This window comes from Rattus norvegicus, chromosome 12, assembly GCF_021556685.1.
Source record: "Rattus norvegicus strain SHRSP/BbbUtx chromosome 12, alternate assembly SHRSP_T2T, whole genome shotgun sequence".
Classification (NCBI taxonomy): Eukaryota; Metazoa; Chordata; class Mammalia; order Rodentia; family Muridae; genus Rattus; species Rattus norvegicus.
In genome coordinates, this window is record NC_141545.1 from 46,417,616 (window position 1) to 46,432,221 (window position 14,606).

Genomic DNA, 14,606 nt, shown 5'->3' on the forward strand with positions numbered 1-14,606 from the left:
CTAACTACTTCTAGGTACGAAGTTCCTATCCTGGGTCAGGCACTCACTGTCTCATGCATGGCCCAGACTTCGCTCATGGCCACCAGAGCCTGGAAACTAGGGAGGAAACAGAGGTACAGCCAAGTTTAGTACTGAAATGGGTAACAGAGTGGTGACCTCTGACCCTGTGAGCCTTCCAACTGCTTGGACCTGTACACGCTACCATGCTTGGTGTGTGTGTGTGTGTGTGTGTGTGTGTGTGTGTGTGTGTGTCCATGTTTCCCTATGTGGATGCTGGGAACCAGTTATGGTCCTCTAGAGGGTAGCAAGCACTCTTAAGCCTGAGCACTGATCCAGTCCCTGGGGACAACTATCAGGCTGGTGTATCTTTCACTATGGAGTTTTCTTCAAGGCTCGTCTATTAGGTTAAGAAAACGTTAAAGTTATACTTGTGAGGTCTTCTCAGATTCCCCTAGCAATGGGATTGTTGTAGAGACAGGGTGTGTGGTGCCTCAGAGTCAGGAACGTCTCTCAAGTGTGAGCACTAACTGGCTTGTGTTTCAGTTTTTGCTAACTGCACATCTGCTCAAACTCCCTTAGCTAAGTTCACAGAGTGGAGACAGCAGAGGAGGAACACTTCTGAGCCATACCAGAGGTGGAAAGTGTCTCCAATAGAGTTCCATGGCCCGGCCAACCTACAGCTAGCTGTCAATCACCGAGGAAGGGTGGGCCAAGGTAACTGATGCACGCAATGGGGACCAATCTGCAGAGACCCAGTGAAAGCTGCTCCTTACTCACCCAGCTCTATGCAGGTGATGCCGAGTGACCAGATGTCAACTTTCCCGTCGTACTGCCCTTCGTCCATGGCTAAGATCACCTCTGGGGCCATCCTGCCAAACGCAATGTGCAGACTAGTTGTCAGTATGAACGAAGATTCCGTTTTATGAAACTACTCAGTACAATAGATTTAAGGGTATTCAAAGTATTTTTATATATTTGGTTGTGAGCCTAGCCTTTAACGGCTGAGCCATCTCTCCAGCCCTTCAAAGTATTTTTAAAGGTATTTAAAAGTCCCCCCCCCCTTCATTTTCTGGGAACTAAACCTCAGTAGTCTGCAAGAAAAGCAAGTAACTTTAACTGCTGAGCCAGTTCTCCAGCCCCCATTTAAATCATTTGGTGTCTGTTGTGATGGTGTTCATAGAAGTCACATGACGAAGTCAGCCCAGAAAATCGACAGGTATGTGGGTAAGGCCAATGCAGCTCCTGTACACAGTGGCGGCACCTGGGACGTGGCGGTCTCAATGAGAATGGTCCCCGGAGGCGCACACATTTGAATAGTGCTCCCCCGCTGGTGGAACTGTTTGGGAAGGACTAGAAGGTGTGGCCTTGTTGGAGGTGGTAGGCCACTAGGGGTGTGCACTGGGGTTTCAAAAGACTCCCGCCATTCCTAGTGTTTCTCTCTCTGCCACATGGTTAAACCTCAAGGAGCTCTCAGCTGCTCCTGAGGCCACACCTGCCTGCCTCCTGCCACGAGAGTCACGGACTAACCCTCTGGAATTTAAGATCCAAGTTAAACACTTAACATAGTGCATCTGTATCTTACGTGCACTGATGGGTTGCCTGCATGTATGTCTGCGTGACAGCGTCAGATTCCTTGGAGCTGGTGTGACAGATGGTTACCAGCTGCCAAGTAGGTGCTGGGAATTGGACCTGGGTCCTCTGGAAGAGCAGACGGTGCTCTCAACCACAGAGACACTTCTCAGCCCCCAAGCCCTGCTTTTTGAAGGTGAGTCGACTTGGTCATGGTATTTTATCACAACAATCGAAAAGGAACTGAGGCGTGGGGAAAGCACAGAATCGGAGGTCATCATGTTACATGAAACAAGCTGGACTGAGATAAATATAGGCGGGAGGAAGGGAGGGCGGAGGGCGGAGGGCGGAGGGGGAGGGAAGGAGGGAGCAAGGCAAGCAGAAAGGGGAGCATTTGGGGGTGGGGAGCCAGGAGGGTAGCAGGATGGAGGACATGGGGATGAATTCGCACAAAGTGCGTTCATGACAGACGGGAGGAAATATCATGACACAGCCTACTCCTTTGTACACCAGTTAAAGATTAATTTAAAGCGTTCAAACGATTTCCCTGACAGGTATTTCCTCACACAAACTACTCTGAAGAACAGTGCTGGACGCACACACGTCCTTGGTGATTCTGGGGAACCCAGTCTGATTCCAGCGCCCTCTGGCTCCATTCTTCACTCTCACCTTGCTCTCGGGGCATTACTCAACTACGCCCTACGTGTCTCCTCATCTAAAAAACAGAGAGACTCGTCACGGCCTTGTGGAAGCGTTAGTATGTCCCAAGCACAGACAAATGGCTCACGCTAAAGGACGCGAAAAATACTGGGAGGGACAGTGTAAGGGAACATGATCTGCTGTCCCAAAGACACTGTAACTACAGAACAAATCAGGTTCTGGTAAAGGTGGGTAGCACTTGACCCTGAGAAGGGGGCGCCCTCTCTGCCTTCTCTTTGCTTAGATAGAGCTCTGGCCTATTGCATGTTGCCAGTGGTTTGGTAAAGAGGATCTTAAAATGAGGAGACAAGTAAAAAAGCAGCTGTCTTTGGTAGGGTTTTCTAGAATGTGTGTGTGTGTGTGTGTGTGTGTGTGTGTGTGTTTTTTTTTTTCCCAAAGCTACAATAACATGATGGTGTATCTGTGAACGTTCAGAAAGGGGAGCTGGCACAAAAGGTGGGGGGCAACTCCAAGTCAGAATGTCGTCACCGCGGATGAATTATCAGAGAACTCAGCTGAGGCAGGAGCTTGGATTTCTCCCGTTCTGTCTCGGTGGCCGGCCAGAGAGCGGTAAAGAAGATCCCTTGTCCTCACCTGAACAGGCTGCCTCCAGGGAGCCGTTCAAAAGAGACCTCAAGCGAAACCTCAGACGGAGCTAGCCCAGCAAGCTGATAAGGCACGAAGCATATCCAAAGCCAGCTGCCTCGTGTAAACAATTTAAGGTCACTCTTCTTGGCTAGCGAGGTTTCTAACCTTCTCCGATGAAATCTGATGGGCGCACATTTTGAAAACAGTTTTGTTTTGTTTTTTTTTTTTTTTTTTGTTGTCTTTGAAACAGAGTCTCTCTATGCAATCTCGGCTGTTCTGGTGTCAAACTCACAGAGACCCATCTGCCTCTGCTGAGGTTTAAGGGGCATCACTTTGCCTGGCTGGACATAACACTGTTGAGATGAAACCAGGCCTGAGGCAGGAGGATGGCACATTCAAGGTCAGCCTGGGATAGAGAATGAGTCCATCTGAGGTCAATTTGGATAAACTAGTGAGACGGTGCTTCCAAATGAAGAAAGTGGGGACGTAGCTCAGCGGTGAACACTTCCCCAGCATCCTCTAGGCCCTAGGGTTCAATCCCTACCCTGTAGAAACAAGACTGGGGACAGCAAGTGTCCCCCTCCTGCTCACCCTTGAGTACTTGAAGCCTACATTGCGTCTTCTAAGAGTACATACCAGTAAGGAGTCCCCACGAAGGAGTTGGCAGGAGAAGCCATGGAAGCGGACCCGAAGTCAGCCAGCTTCACCTGGCCTGGCTCTGTGAGGAGGATATTCCCTGCTTTAATGTCCCTACAGGAGAAAGAGAAGAGGATCTGAGAGCTAACGTCTCAATTCTTATGGTGTAAGAAGCCAGAACATGCAATTCGCAAGATAAAAGGTTTATTAAACAAAAACCGAACACACAAGCATACTTTTCTCAGCGGTGACTGCATGTTGTAAGGAAGCCCGCATTCCTGGGTGGTCACCGGAAGGACTTCCAGGAGGAGCTGTCTTCAGAGGGAGGGTTAGAGCGAGGGAGGGAAAGAGGCAGCCATGCCAGTCAAGGAGCACTAGGAGCCCGCAACCCTTACAAAGCGTGTTCTTCAGTGCTTTCTCCAGCTGCCAACACCACTCCTCGTGCTGGGAGAGCTGGCGCCATTTGTAACTGCCCTTTCTCCCCACTTCCAAACCTGACATGCCTGACGCTGCCGCCCTGACCAGGGTTCCTCAGCGGGGCACGTACCTGTCCTGTCTCGCCCGTGCCCCGTTCTGCCTTTAACTGTAACTGCCACTCTAAGGCATGGGAGGGTACGGGTTACAGAAAAGGTGTTATTTCAGAAATAACACTCTACAGAGGAGAGAAGACCCTGAAAGATCAAAACAGACAGGGTTAAGGGTTAGGAGTTTACAGTCAGCACTGCTAGGTCTGGTTAGGCGGGTCGCGGCTGGTTTGCTACTCAAGATGTTAGATGTTTGATGCAGGGAGGCGTTAGGGGAAAAGCCATTTGAAAACTCAGGATGAAGGATGGTGAGGATGCCCCCTTGTGTTTCGTAAGATGGGGATGAAGTATAGTGAGGAGCAGGAACTATGAGCTGCAGGTTGACGATGGGCCATGGGAAGAGAAAATGAAGGGAAAGCAATGGAGGGCTTGTTTCCCAACCTTCCCCTGAGATGGCACTGGGCAGAAGGATGGAAAGCAAACAGTTTAACCTCTCACAACACAAGGGCTTGGAGATGAGCTGTCCCTTGAAGCAGTAAGAGGAAGAGAGGAACAGCATTCGGGTTTTGTTTGAGGACCGGTCCTATATAGTCCAGGCTGGTCTTGAACTCTTTCAGGAGCACAGGTTGGCCTTGAGTCTCTACTCCTCTGCCTTTACTTCCCCAGTGCTGAGATTACATACACACGCCTGCCGCTGTGCCTGGCTACGATTCTCTTTTTAAAAAAAGGAATTTTTTTTTTGAGACAGCTTCTCACTATGATATCCCAGCTGTCTTGGAAAGCATTCTGTAGACCAGGCCGGCCTTGAACGCACAGAGTTTCTCCTGCCTCTGTCTCCAGAGTGCTGGGATTAAAGGTGTGAGCTACCCACGCCTGGCTTTCATTTTTGAATTTAAGAAATGTTAAAAGAAAAAAAAAACCCTTTTGTCTTTTCCATTTCTTTCATCAACACAGTACTGGTTAAAGTAAGAAATACACACATGCATCTAAACTGTACTTTTGGATGAAACCCAGCAAAGGTCCAAGTGAGTCAGGATCCAGCCAGGACACCTTGGTTCCATGGAGACACACCTCAAAACTTTGCTAAGCCCATTGATAAAACTGTACCTGGGTTTAACTGGTATTTACTAGTTGTGACTGGTTTGTTGTCTCGTTAACATCTTTTTTCTATTACTGCAGATGTGTGGTAGCCTGTGGGTGCTATGCAAACGTTCTGCTGCTGAGCTGCATACACTCCAGGCTAGCCTTTTTTTAAAAATTGTGTATGAGGATTATGTGCACTGCGTGCATACAGTCCTCTTCCCACAGAAGAGGGCGTCAGACCTCCTGGAACTGGAATCACAGGCAGTTGTTAGACCCCACGACTCAGAACCTTTCTAAGTGGGACTGCCTGACACAGACTTCAGGAGTGGGAAGCCTCTGGAATGAGGCACCTGTTCCTCACAACAACAGACAGTAGCTCAGCACACTGCCATTGCGTGCATGGACGTCAACTGGCTTCTGTTCTTCAGATTTCCTTGCCCTGTCACGAGGCCAGCTACGTACACATGGAGCAAAGCGTGGTGGTACATGCCACGAATGCCAGCCCTTTGAAGGCTGAGGCAGAACAAATGGAGTTCAAGATCCACCTGGGCTACATTATGAGTTCAGGGCTAGCCTGGGCTATATTGTAAGAACCTGTCTCAAAAGGGGGAAAAAATCAAAACTGAACATGGCCACCACCACCCATAAACAACAAGTAAACAGCCCCCCCGACCTTTGCAGACCTATGGGAGAGGCCGGGAGGTATCTGTTTGCCTCCTGTGATCCCTTAGGCCCCTGAACACTGGAACCCATGCTGATTCCTATGGTCCCCGGGCTAGGGAGCTGGGAAAGGGAGCTGGGGTCTGGACTTGCCTGTGAATCAGGGAGTGAAAGTGGAGGTAGGCCAGCCCCTGCAAGGCACCATGGGTGATAGCAGCAATCTCTACTTCCTGAAGTGGTTTCTTATGAACTGAGGAAGAAGGAGAGAGGGTCAGATGGATGACTGGCCTTCCACAGCACAGAGTCACATACACTTTACCAAAGGACAACCGGAGAGTGCATTCACCTAGGGCACGGAAGCTGCGCCACGCACAACGTAGCAGGAGATGAGGGAAGCAAGGGCACAGAGAGCAACAAAACAAAGCCGTGGCCCTCGGCACTAATTTACTGCTCAACGGCGAGTCAAAGCGATGGCCGTTCTAACCTGGCTGGCCCAGGTTTGTCAGTCCCTCCTGACTGCGTTCCAGGCCACGTTGCTCACTTCTGTCAGCCACAAAGTCACCATAATGACCTTTGACCTCAGAGGTTATGAAGCAATTACTATTGAGGGGTCATGGCTGGCTTCAGACAGACTTTAAATAGAGTTTTTAAACACTGCTGCTGGTCACACACAGCAGTACTGGTAAGGGAGCTCGTGGCCATTGTGACTTGGCACATGGGTAGATGTTAACATGAGTTGACAGCACCTCCCCTCTCACATACGTGTCCACTGTGATGCCGGAAAGGCTTTACACACGGCTTTAATGGGTTTTGACTAGGGCTACCATACCATATTAAGCCACCATTTCAGCAATGCCTGCCCTGCCCTGCACTCAACAATAGGACACTGCTGAAATCACCCAGCCATGCCAGTTATACTGAGGAGTTTATGTCTATACCGTGTACCCAGTGATCCTTGAACTGGCTTTCAACCAGAGGCCCAAACCAGAGGCACTTTGTTGGTTTGTCTGGAAATAGATAATTCTTTTTTTTTTTTTTAAAGATTTTTATTTTAGTGCCTGTGTGTGCATGTGTGTGTGTGTGTGTGTGTGTGTGTGCATGTGTGTGTGTGTGCATGAGTGTGGGTGCCTGTGAGGCCAGAAGAGGATGCTTAGTCTCCAGAGCTGGAGTTATAGGCATCTGCCTAGGAGCCAGACTCGGGGCCTTGAAAGAGCAGAGTGTTCTTGCTGCTGAGTTGTTTCCCCAGTCCCAAGGAGAACATGATGGAGGGAAAACAGAAGTGATGTCATGCTTACCTTCTAACAAGTCAGAGGCTGAACCTAAGCAGTACTCCATCACCAACTGGAACAGATTGAAAGATCAGAGTAAGAAAAGTTAGTAAGAAGTTCCTCAAGTTAACCACACAACTGCCCACCAACCAAATAGCTACAAAACCAACCAAAAAGTCAACCAATTAACCAACCAACCAACCAACCACCACAACCACCACAACCAACCACCACAACCAACCGCCACAACCAACCAACCAACCACAACCAACCAACCAACCACCACAACCACCTAACAACCAACCACCAACCAACCACCAACCAACAACCAACCAACCAACCACCACAACCACCTAACAACCAACCAACAACCAACCAACAACCAACAACCAACCAACCAACCACCACAACCACCTAACAACCAACCACCAACCAACCACCAACCACAAACCAACCAACCACCACAACCACCTAACAACCAACCACCAACCAACCACCAACCACCAACCAACCACCAACCACAAACCAACCACCAACCAACCAACCACCACAGCCACCTAACAACCAACCACCAACCAACCACCAACCACCAACCAACCAACCACCACAACCACCTAACAACCAACCACCAACCAACCACCAACCACCAACCAACCAACCACCACAACCACCTAACAACCAACCACCAACCAACCAACAACCACCAACCAACCAACCACCACAACCACCTAACAACCAACCACCAACCAACAACCAACCACAAACCAACCACCAACCACAAACCAACCACCAACCAACCAACCACCACAGCCACCTAACAACCAACCACCAACCAACCACCAACCAACCAACCACCACAACCACCTAACAACCAACCAACCAACCAACCACCACAACGACCTAACAACCAACCACCAACCACCAACCAACCACCCAACCACCAAAACCAACCACCAACCACCAACCAACCAACACAACCACCACAACCAACACAACCAACCACCAACCAACCAACCACCACAGCCACCTAACAACCAACCAACAACCAACCAACAACCAACCAACCACCACAGCCACCCAACAACCAACCAACAACCAACCAACAACCAACAACCAACCAACCAAACAACAACCAACAACCAACCAACCACCAACCAACCACCAACCGCCAACCAACCAACCAACCAACCAAACAACAACCACCAACCAACCAACTAACCAACCAACCACCAACCAACCACCAACCAACCACCAACCACCAACCAACCAAACAACAACCACCAACCAACCAACTAACCAATCAACCACCACAACCAACCAACCAACAACCACAACCAACCAACCACCCAACCACCAAAACCAACCACCAACCAACCAACACAACCACCACAACCAACCAACCACCACAACCAACACAACCAACCAACAACCACAACCAACCAACCAACACAACTAACCAACAACCAACCAACCAACCAGCTAACCAACCAGCCACCATACACCTACCCAAGTACCCAACCGACCAATTGACTGACCAACCAACCGAGGCACTAAGAACATCAGGGAAGATGTCTAGCCTGCCCTAAAGCTGCCTTGTCTGGCCACCTGATAACAGATGGATTTTCACAGTCTTCCACATTTCAGTTCTTGCCACCTTTGCCTTGGATGTGGCCTCAGCCCATGAGGGTTGATGTAGACATGGTCCCTGGAGATGCTCAAGCTGAGACTGCCCATTCTGATCTGATGTCTTCTTCCCACACAGCCTTCTTTCACAATGGGTTTTAAGTGTATAGATTTTATTATTCATTGTTTGTTATAAGATAAAATGTGTAAACTAGAACACGTCAAGGAATACACAAACCAGAAAGATCACTGTTGAACTTAAGACTTGGCACCTGATTTATTTGGGGTTCAATCTTCAGCACCAAATGTAAACAGGAAACCCCCAGTCACCAGACTGTGGTGGTGCACACCTTTAATCCTGGCCCCTGGGGGGCAGAGACAGGTGTAAGTTTGAGGCTAGCCTGGTCTATAGAGTGAGGTCCAGGACAGCCAGGGCTGAGACCCTGTCTCAAAATCTTTCCCTACCTCCAGAAAGGGAAAGCCCCAGTCAGCAGTTCTCTGTGTCCACACTGTTCAAAGTTTGGAACAAGCACAGCCTGGCATTACTGTAGTGTAGGGGAGGACTATAGTGTGTATGTCAGCCCAGAGAAGGACCAAACTCGGAATGTGCTTCCCCACTCTCTGTATCGGTTGTGTACCGCCATGAAGTCAGCGTTGGGTAGTGAGGTACCCTGTTCTGACAGAACTTTAACAACAGACAGAAGTGAGTTACGCTGTGCTCCTATTCTTCAAAAGCCTGGGTTAGAGCCCCTCCGCACTGCTGAGCGTGCTTTCCTTAGTCTCCCACACAGAGCCCTTGACAGCCCTGCTACTGACCCAGCAGCTCTCAGCTCCCTTTACTTCTTCTACTCGGCCAGGTCATTCTTGGTGCTGTTTGTCTCCCTGCCTCTTGCAGCTCAGTGCACAGGAGAACTTTCTAACTAGTAGTTAAACTAGTTGTGGATGGAAACCAGGTAATCAAGCTGGCTAGACCTCCAGGTAACTGAAGGGCAAACAGGCCTAAAGAGGAGCTCCCAAGGCTCTGCCAAGACTGGTTATTTGGAATGTGCCGCGTTTATCCTGTGCAAGCTTGGTCTTCCCTGACTCCTCCAGGGATGCTGAGGTGGCCCAGGGAAACTGATTTCCAGGTAAGATGTTCGTCTGATTGACCTCTGTTCAGACAAGAAGCAGTGGCTGTAGACACTAAGAGGTGGTTCAGTGGGTAAAGCTCTTGCCTTGCAAGCATGAGCACTGGAGCTCAGTCTCTAGGTAAAAGTGGGGGACATGGGTATGCATCTGTAATCACAGTGCAGGGGACGTACACAAGGGGAGCTCCTTGGGGCTCACTGGCTAGACAGTCCAATCAAATCGGCAAGTTCCAGGTTTAGTGAGAGACATGGTCTCAACAAATCAGGTGGAAAGTGGCTGGGAAAGACATCTGACTTCTAACTTGTGGCATTCATACATATACACACCTAGAAATGTATGTGCACCATACACACACAGAGAAATGCACACATGCAGAGAAATGTGCACACACAAGGAAATGAACACACACATACACACACCACACAGAAATGTATACACACTGAGAAATGCATGTGCACACATACACACAGAGAGAAATGTGCACACACAAAGAAATGAACACACACATACACACACCACATAAAATGCAGGTGCACACATACTCATACAGAGAAATGCGCGCACGTGCGCGCGCGCGCGCACACACACACACACACACCCCAAAATGAACTGCTTGAGCAGAAGTGCTTACACATAATGTTTGGGAACAGAATGTCCATTTCCTGTTGGTGAAGGGATCATCGAGATAGGTATATTGGGCTTTAAGCTAAAATGCCCAATGTGATTAACTATGAAGTCTAACACCTTCATATCCTAAATGCTGTATGACGTGCTAGCGTCAAACAGTGGCATCACCTAAAAAAAAATACTAAAATGTGTGGAAGAGCTCCCCACTCCAGGTCCATGGTGGTGGTGTCATCTGTAAAAGTTGTACAGTGACAGCGTCAGGGAACGTGCCAGCATTTTAGTCAAATGGATGGGGGAGGGTAGAAGCAGCAAAGATCAAAGGTCTAGTGTGAGGGCTGGAGAGACAGTTCAGCAGTTAAGGGCACTGCCTGCTCCTGCAGAGGACCTGGGTTCTGCTCCCAGCACCGACATGGCAGCTCAAGGCCATGTATAATTCCAGTTCCAGGGGATCCCAAGCCCTCTTCTGACCTCTGAGGGCACTGTACACATGTGGTATATATGCAGGCAAAACATTCATACATATAAAATAAAAATAAATATGTCTTTAAAAAACATTCTGGGAGGAGGGCCGGCTAGGTGGGTTGGTGGGTGAAGGCCTTTGCTGTGAGTAACTTGAACCCAATTCCTGGGACACATTTTGTGGAAGGAAGGAAACAACTTCCACAGGTCCTCTGACTGCTGTGCATGTGCCAAGGCAAACACACACCTCGAAGTAAATGTAACGGTAGTGTTTAAACATTCTGGAGACTAAGGGCTTAAATGTCGGGTTTACACGTCGATACTGACTCAGTACCATGCCTTTGCTCGATGTTCTCAGAATGGCGCCTCCAACAGGTGAGACTGGCACTAACCCTACAGAATCCACACCATATTACACACCGGACGGCAAGCAGGGACAACTGCTAAGTCATCTTGACAAAGGTCAAGTGGGACAGAGCCAGGGGGCATAGTTTTAAACATGAGTAGAGAAAGGAGCCTGGGGTCCAACTTACCCAAGCGGTGTGCTCCTTTAAATAACAGCCTTTGTACTCGATGGTGTTCGGGTGCTTCAGCTGCTGGAGGAATCGAACTTCCTTCAGGATATCTTGCCATTTCTATGGAGACCAGAGAAACACGTTTAATTTCCAAATCGACAACAATATTTGTCAGCTGTGTGTACATATGTATGTAGATACATAGATTAGATCATACATACATACATACACGCACACATCCATACCTTTTTCTGTGTCTGCTGGACAGAAGGTAAATGTTTAATAAACAAGCCAGCAGGTTACCCTGTGCTACAGTTTCAAGTCCAAATCTCTAATCAAATGTATCAAAATAAAACCAGTACTCCCGTCCATGTTCTATGCTGCGAAGTTGTTTGCAGGATCAGAAAGCTTTACTAGAGGGCCCACAAGTGACAAAATGTGTCCAGTCGTTTCCTGTGATCCAGCTCTGCAGCTTCCTAACCTGGCCCATTTCACAGAGTAACTCAGAAAAGCATAATTTCTCTTTTTTCTTTCCGTGTTCCTCTCCTCCTCTCATCGCTGTTGCTAGTTTTGTTCTGTTTTGGATACAGGATTTCCCTGTGCAGTCCTGGCTGTCCTAGAATTTAACCTGTAGACCAGGCTAGCCTTGAACTCAGAGACCCATCTACCTCTGCCTCCCAGTGCTGGGATTAAAAGCCTGTTCCACCACCGTTGCCACCCGGCCTATTTCTTTTCTAGGTTTGCCTTCCTTGACATTTTTGGGCCTCTTTACTTTTTCTCTCTGACTGCCATGTGCATGACCTCCACACTAGCTTAAATGACGTTTCCCCCCCTTGTCTCCATGATCTACCTCCTTACCAGGCAGCCACTGAGATACACAGCTCGCCTCTCCTAGGATGGTTTTCTTTTAAACTATAAAATTGTCCTTGAGTTTAAAAGAAAAAAACCTGTGCTAAATGCTTAGGTAAGCTTTATGGATTACGGTTTTGGAAAGCGTGTTTGGTGTGTCTTCATATTATAATTACCAAGAGGGTAGCTAGCAAGCTCGTTATCTCAGATATTGACCACTTCACTGTGGTGAGAACAGTGGACTCTTCTTTTCCAGTGACTTCTGAAACATACTCGGCAACCCTGGGAACTAGCTGCCCTCCTCTGCATGGGAACCCAGAATTGAGGACTTGCTAATCTCATCCTAACTGACTGAGTAGCCCCATCCTAACTGACTGGCTAGCCTCATCCAAACATGACACTTCTGCTTAGGCCTGGCTCTAACTCACCTCGTGGGTCTGCTTCCCACTGTAGGACATTTTCTTAATAGCAACCACCTCGTTGGTGTGCGCATTAGTTGCCTGTGATAAAGAGAGGAAGAAGAAGAAGTTATGATATCCAGTTAACTTACACTCTAGAATGGAGCCTTGCGGTGTTTATCCTTGCAGCTTAAAGACACCCCTGCTGGCAGGCTAGACAGCCACTCTACCCTGCCCTCATGGGAGTGGCTTTTCTGTATTCCTTGCTGTTTTACAGGTGAGAGTTATGATACAAAAAGGGGCCAGACTTCAAGAAAAACACACAGTTAAATGAAAGAAAAGCAAACTTATTAAAGTCCAGCTGCACCTTGTTAGATGCCCAACAACAGAGAACCGGGTAAGCATACGAGATCAACCATGACATTAAACAACCAGACACTGAGGTGGAGAGAGAGAGCAGTGCTTAAGAGCGAGTTCTGGCTGCTCTTCCAGAGACCTGGGGTTGGCTCCTAGCAGCCACATGGAGGTTCCTAAGCAGCCATAACTCCAGTTCTAGGGCATCTGGTGCCATCTTTTGGCCTCTGTGGGTATTGCACACACAGGACAATATACTTGTAGACACTCTTCTAGACAAACAACAACAACAAAACCAACAAATCTAAAAAAAAAAAAAAAAAAAAAAAAACAAAAAAAAAACCAAACCAGGCAATCCACAGATAAATACACCCCCCATGTTTTTTCCTGTACCATTCACTAAGTAGCCAAGATGTAGGATCAGCCCAGATTCCTGATGCTAAGCTGCAGGGAATATGGATGTACATTAAAATAATTTCTGTGCTCACTACAGTGACAGGATCTGTTATATAAAAAAGTAATTACTGCTTAACTGTTTTCAATTCTGAAGGCCTTCGGAAAGGCATATATACAGTAATGATTGATTTAGAAGATGCTTCCATTAAAAACAAAACTTAGGTCTGGAAACTAGTCATTGATAGAGAACTTGATTATCAGGAGTGAGGCCCTGGGTTCCAGTCCAGAACCTCAAGCAAAAAACCAATCACGCACAGTGCATGCTCCGTCACTGAGCCTCATTCTAACTTAAAACAAACAAATAAAAAAGAAATCAAATTCTTCATAGACGTCAAATTCTTTCTAGAAAGAGAGCTGGCTGGAGATCCAGCTTGGTGGGAGAGCATTTGCCTTGCCCTGCCTTGTGTGCGAGGCCTGGGCTCCATTATCCCAAGGTCAGGGAGCAGGAGAGAGCAGAGAGTCAAATGGAATTAGACAGTACCACGTGTAACCGCCCACGAAGGACATTTATGGTTGGGCTGTTTGGCGTTGCTCCCTTCTGTCTACAGAGCCATCGCCGATGGGACCTTGCTCTGCGTACTTATGACCTATGTGCTGGCGTCGGGACTGGAAATCTGAAAACGACTCCGTGTTGATTTTCCTATAGCTGTGCACGTGCAGGTGCTGTGCACGTGTTGGTGTGTGCACTGTGTATGTGGTCGTGTGTGCAGTCCAGAGGAGGACACCGAGTCTCCTGCTCCATCTCTACCTTATTCCTTTGAGACAGGGTCACTCACAGACCTGGAGCTAGGCTGGTGGCCAGTGAGCCTGTCATCCTCCTGCCTCTACGCCTGATAGGTGTGCGAGGTGTGCGGACACATCCCATTCTAGCAGGATAATAATAAGTGGTAAGCACTGTGCCACAGAACAGGAGACTCTGCTCCGTCTCTTCTTCCAAGGCCCCGCGCTGGGTTCTGCCTCATTCTGGTTGTCCTGGGAATTCTGACTTACGCTCTATATTTCCAATAGAATAAATGGTCTTGGGAGCTCTGGACGGGATCACAGACAGCAGACGTACGTTTGCCCATTACTGTTATCTTAGCCATTTTTTCAGATTTCTGCTTGCTTACCAAGATACTTTTGTTTGCTTACTTTTTAATCTATTTTTAAGATTTTATTTTATTTTTTTAA

General features: G+C 48.2%; 1 protein-coding gene across 3 annotated transcripts in view; it reads right to left on the reverse strand.

Annotated features, from left to right (window-relative positions):
* Taok3 (TAO kinase 3) overlaps positions 1 to 14,606 on the reverse strand; it is a 161,217-nt gene that overhangs the window by 63,883 nt on the left and 82,728 nt on the right. For 2 of the 3 annotated variants that reach the window (NM_001430118.1, NM_001024254.3), the window contains 6 exons: positions 12,657 to 12,728; positions 11,398 to 11,499; positions 7,055 to 7,100; positions 5,913 to 6,009; positions 3,493 to 3,606; positions 778 to 869 (listed from right to left, as the gene is read on the reverse strand). In NM_001430118.1, the coding sequence (NP_001417047.1) occupies positions 778 to 869; positions 3,493 to 3,606; positions 5,913 to 6,009; positions 7,055 to 7,100; positions 11,398 to 11,499; positions 12,657 to 12,728 (523 nt within the window). Of the gene's footprint in view, positions 1 to 777; positions 870 to 3,492; positions 3,607 to 3,728; positions 3,799 to 5,912; positions 6,010 to 7,054; positions 7,101 to 11,397; positions 11,500 to 12,656; positions 12,729 to 14,606 lie in introns of those variants that run through there. The other variant, XM_087578500.1, reaches the window with a different exon arrangement.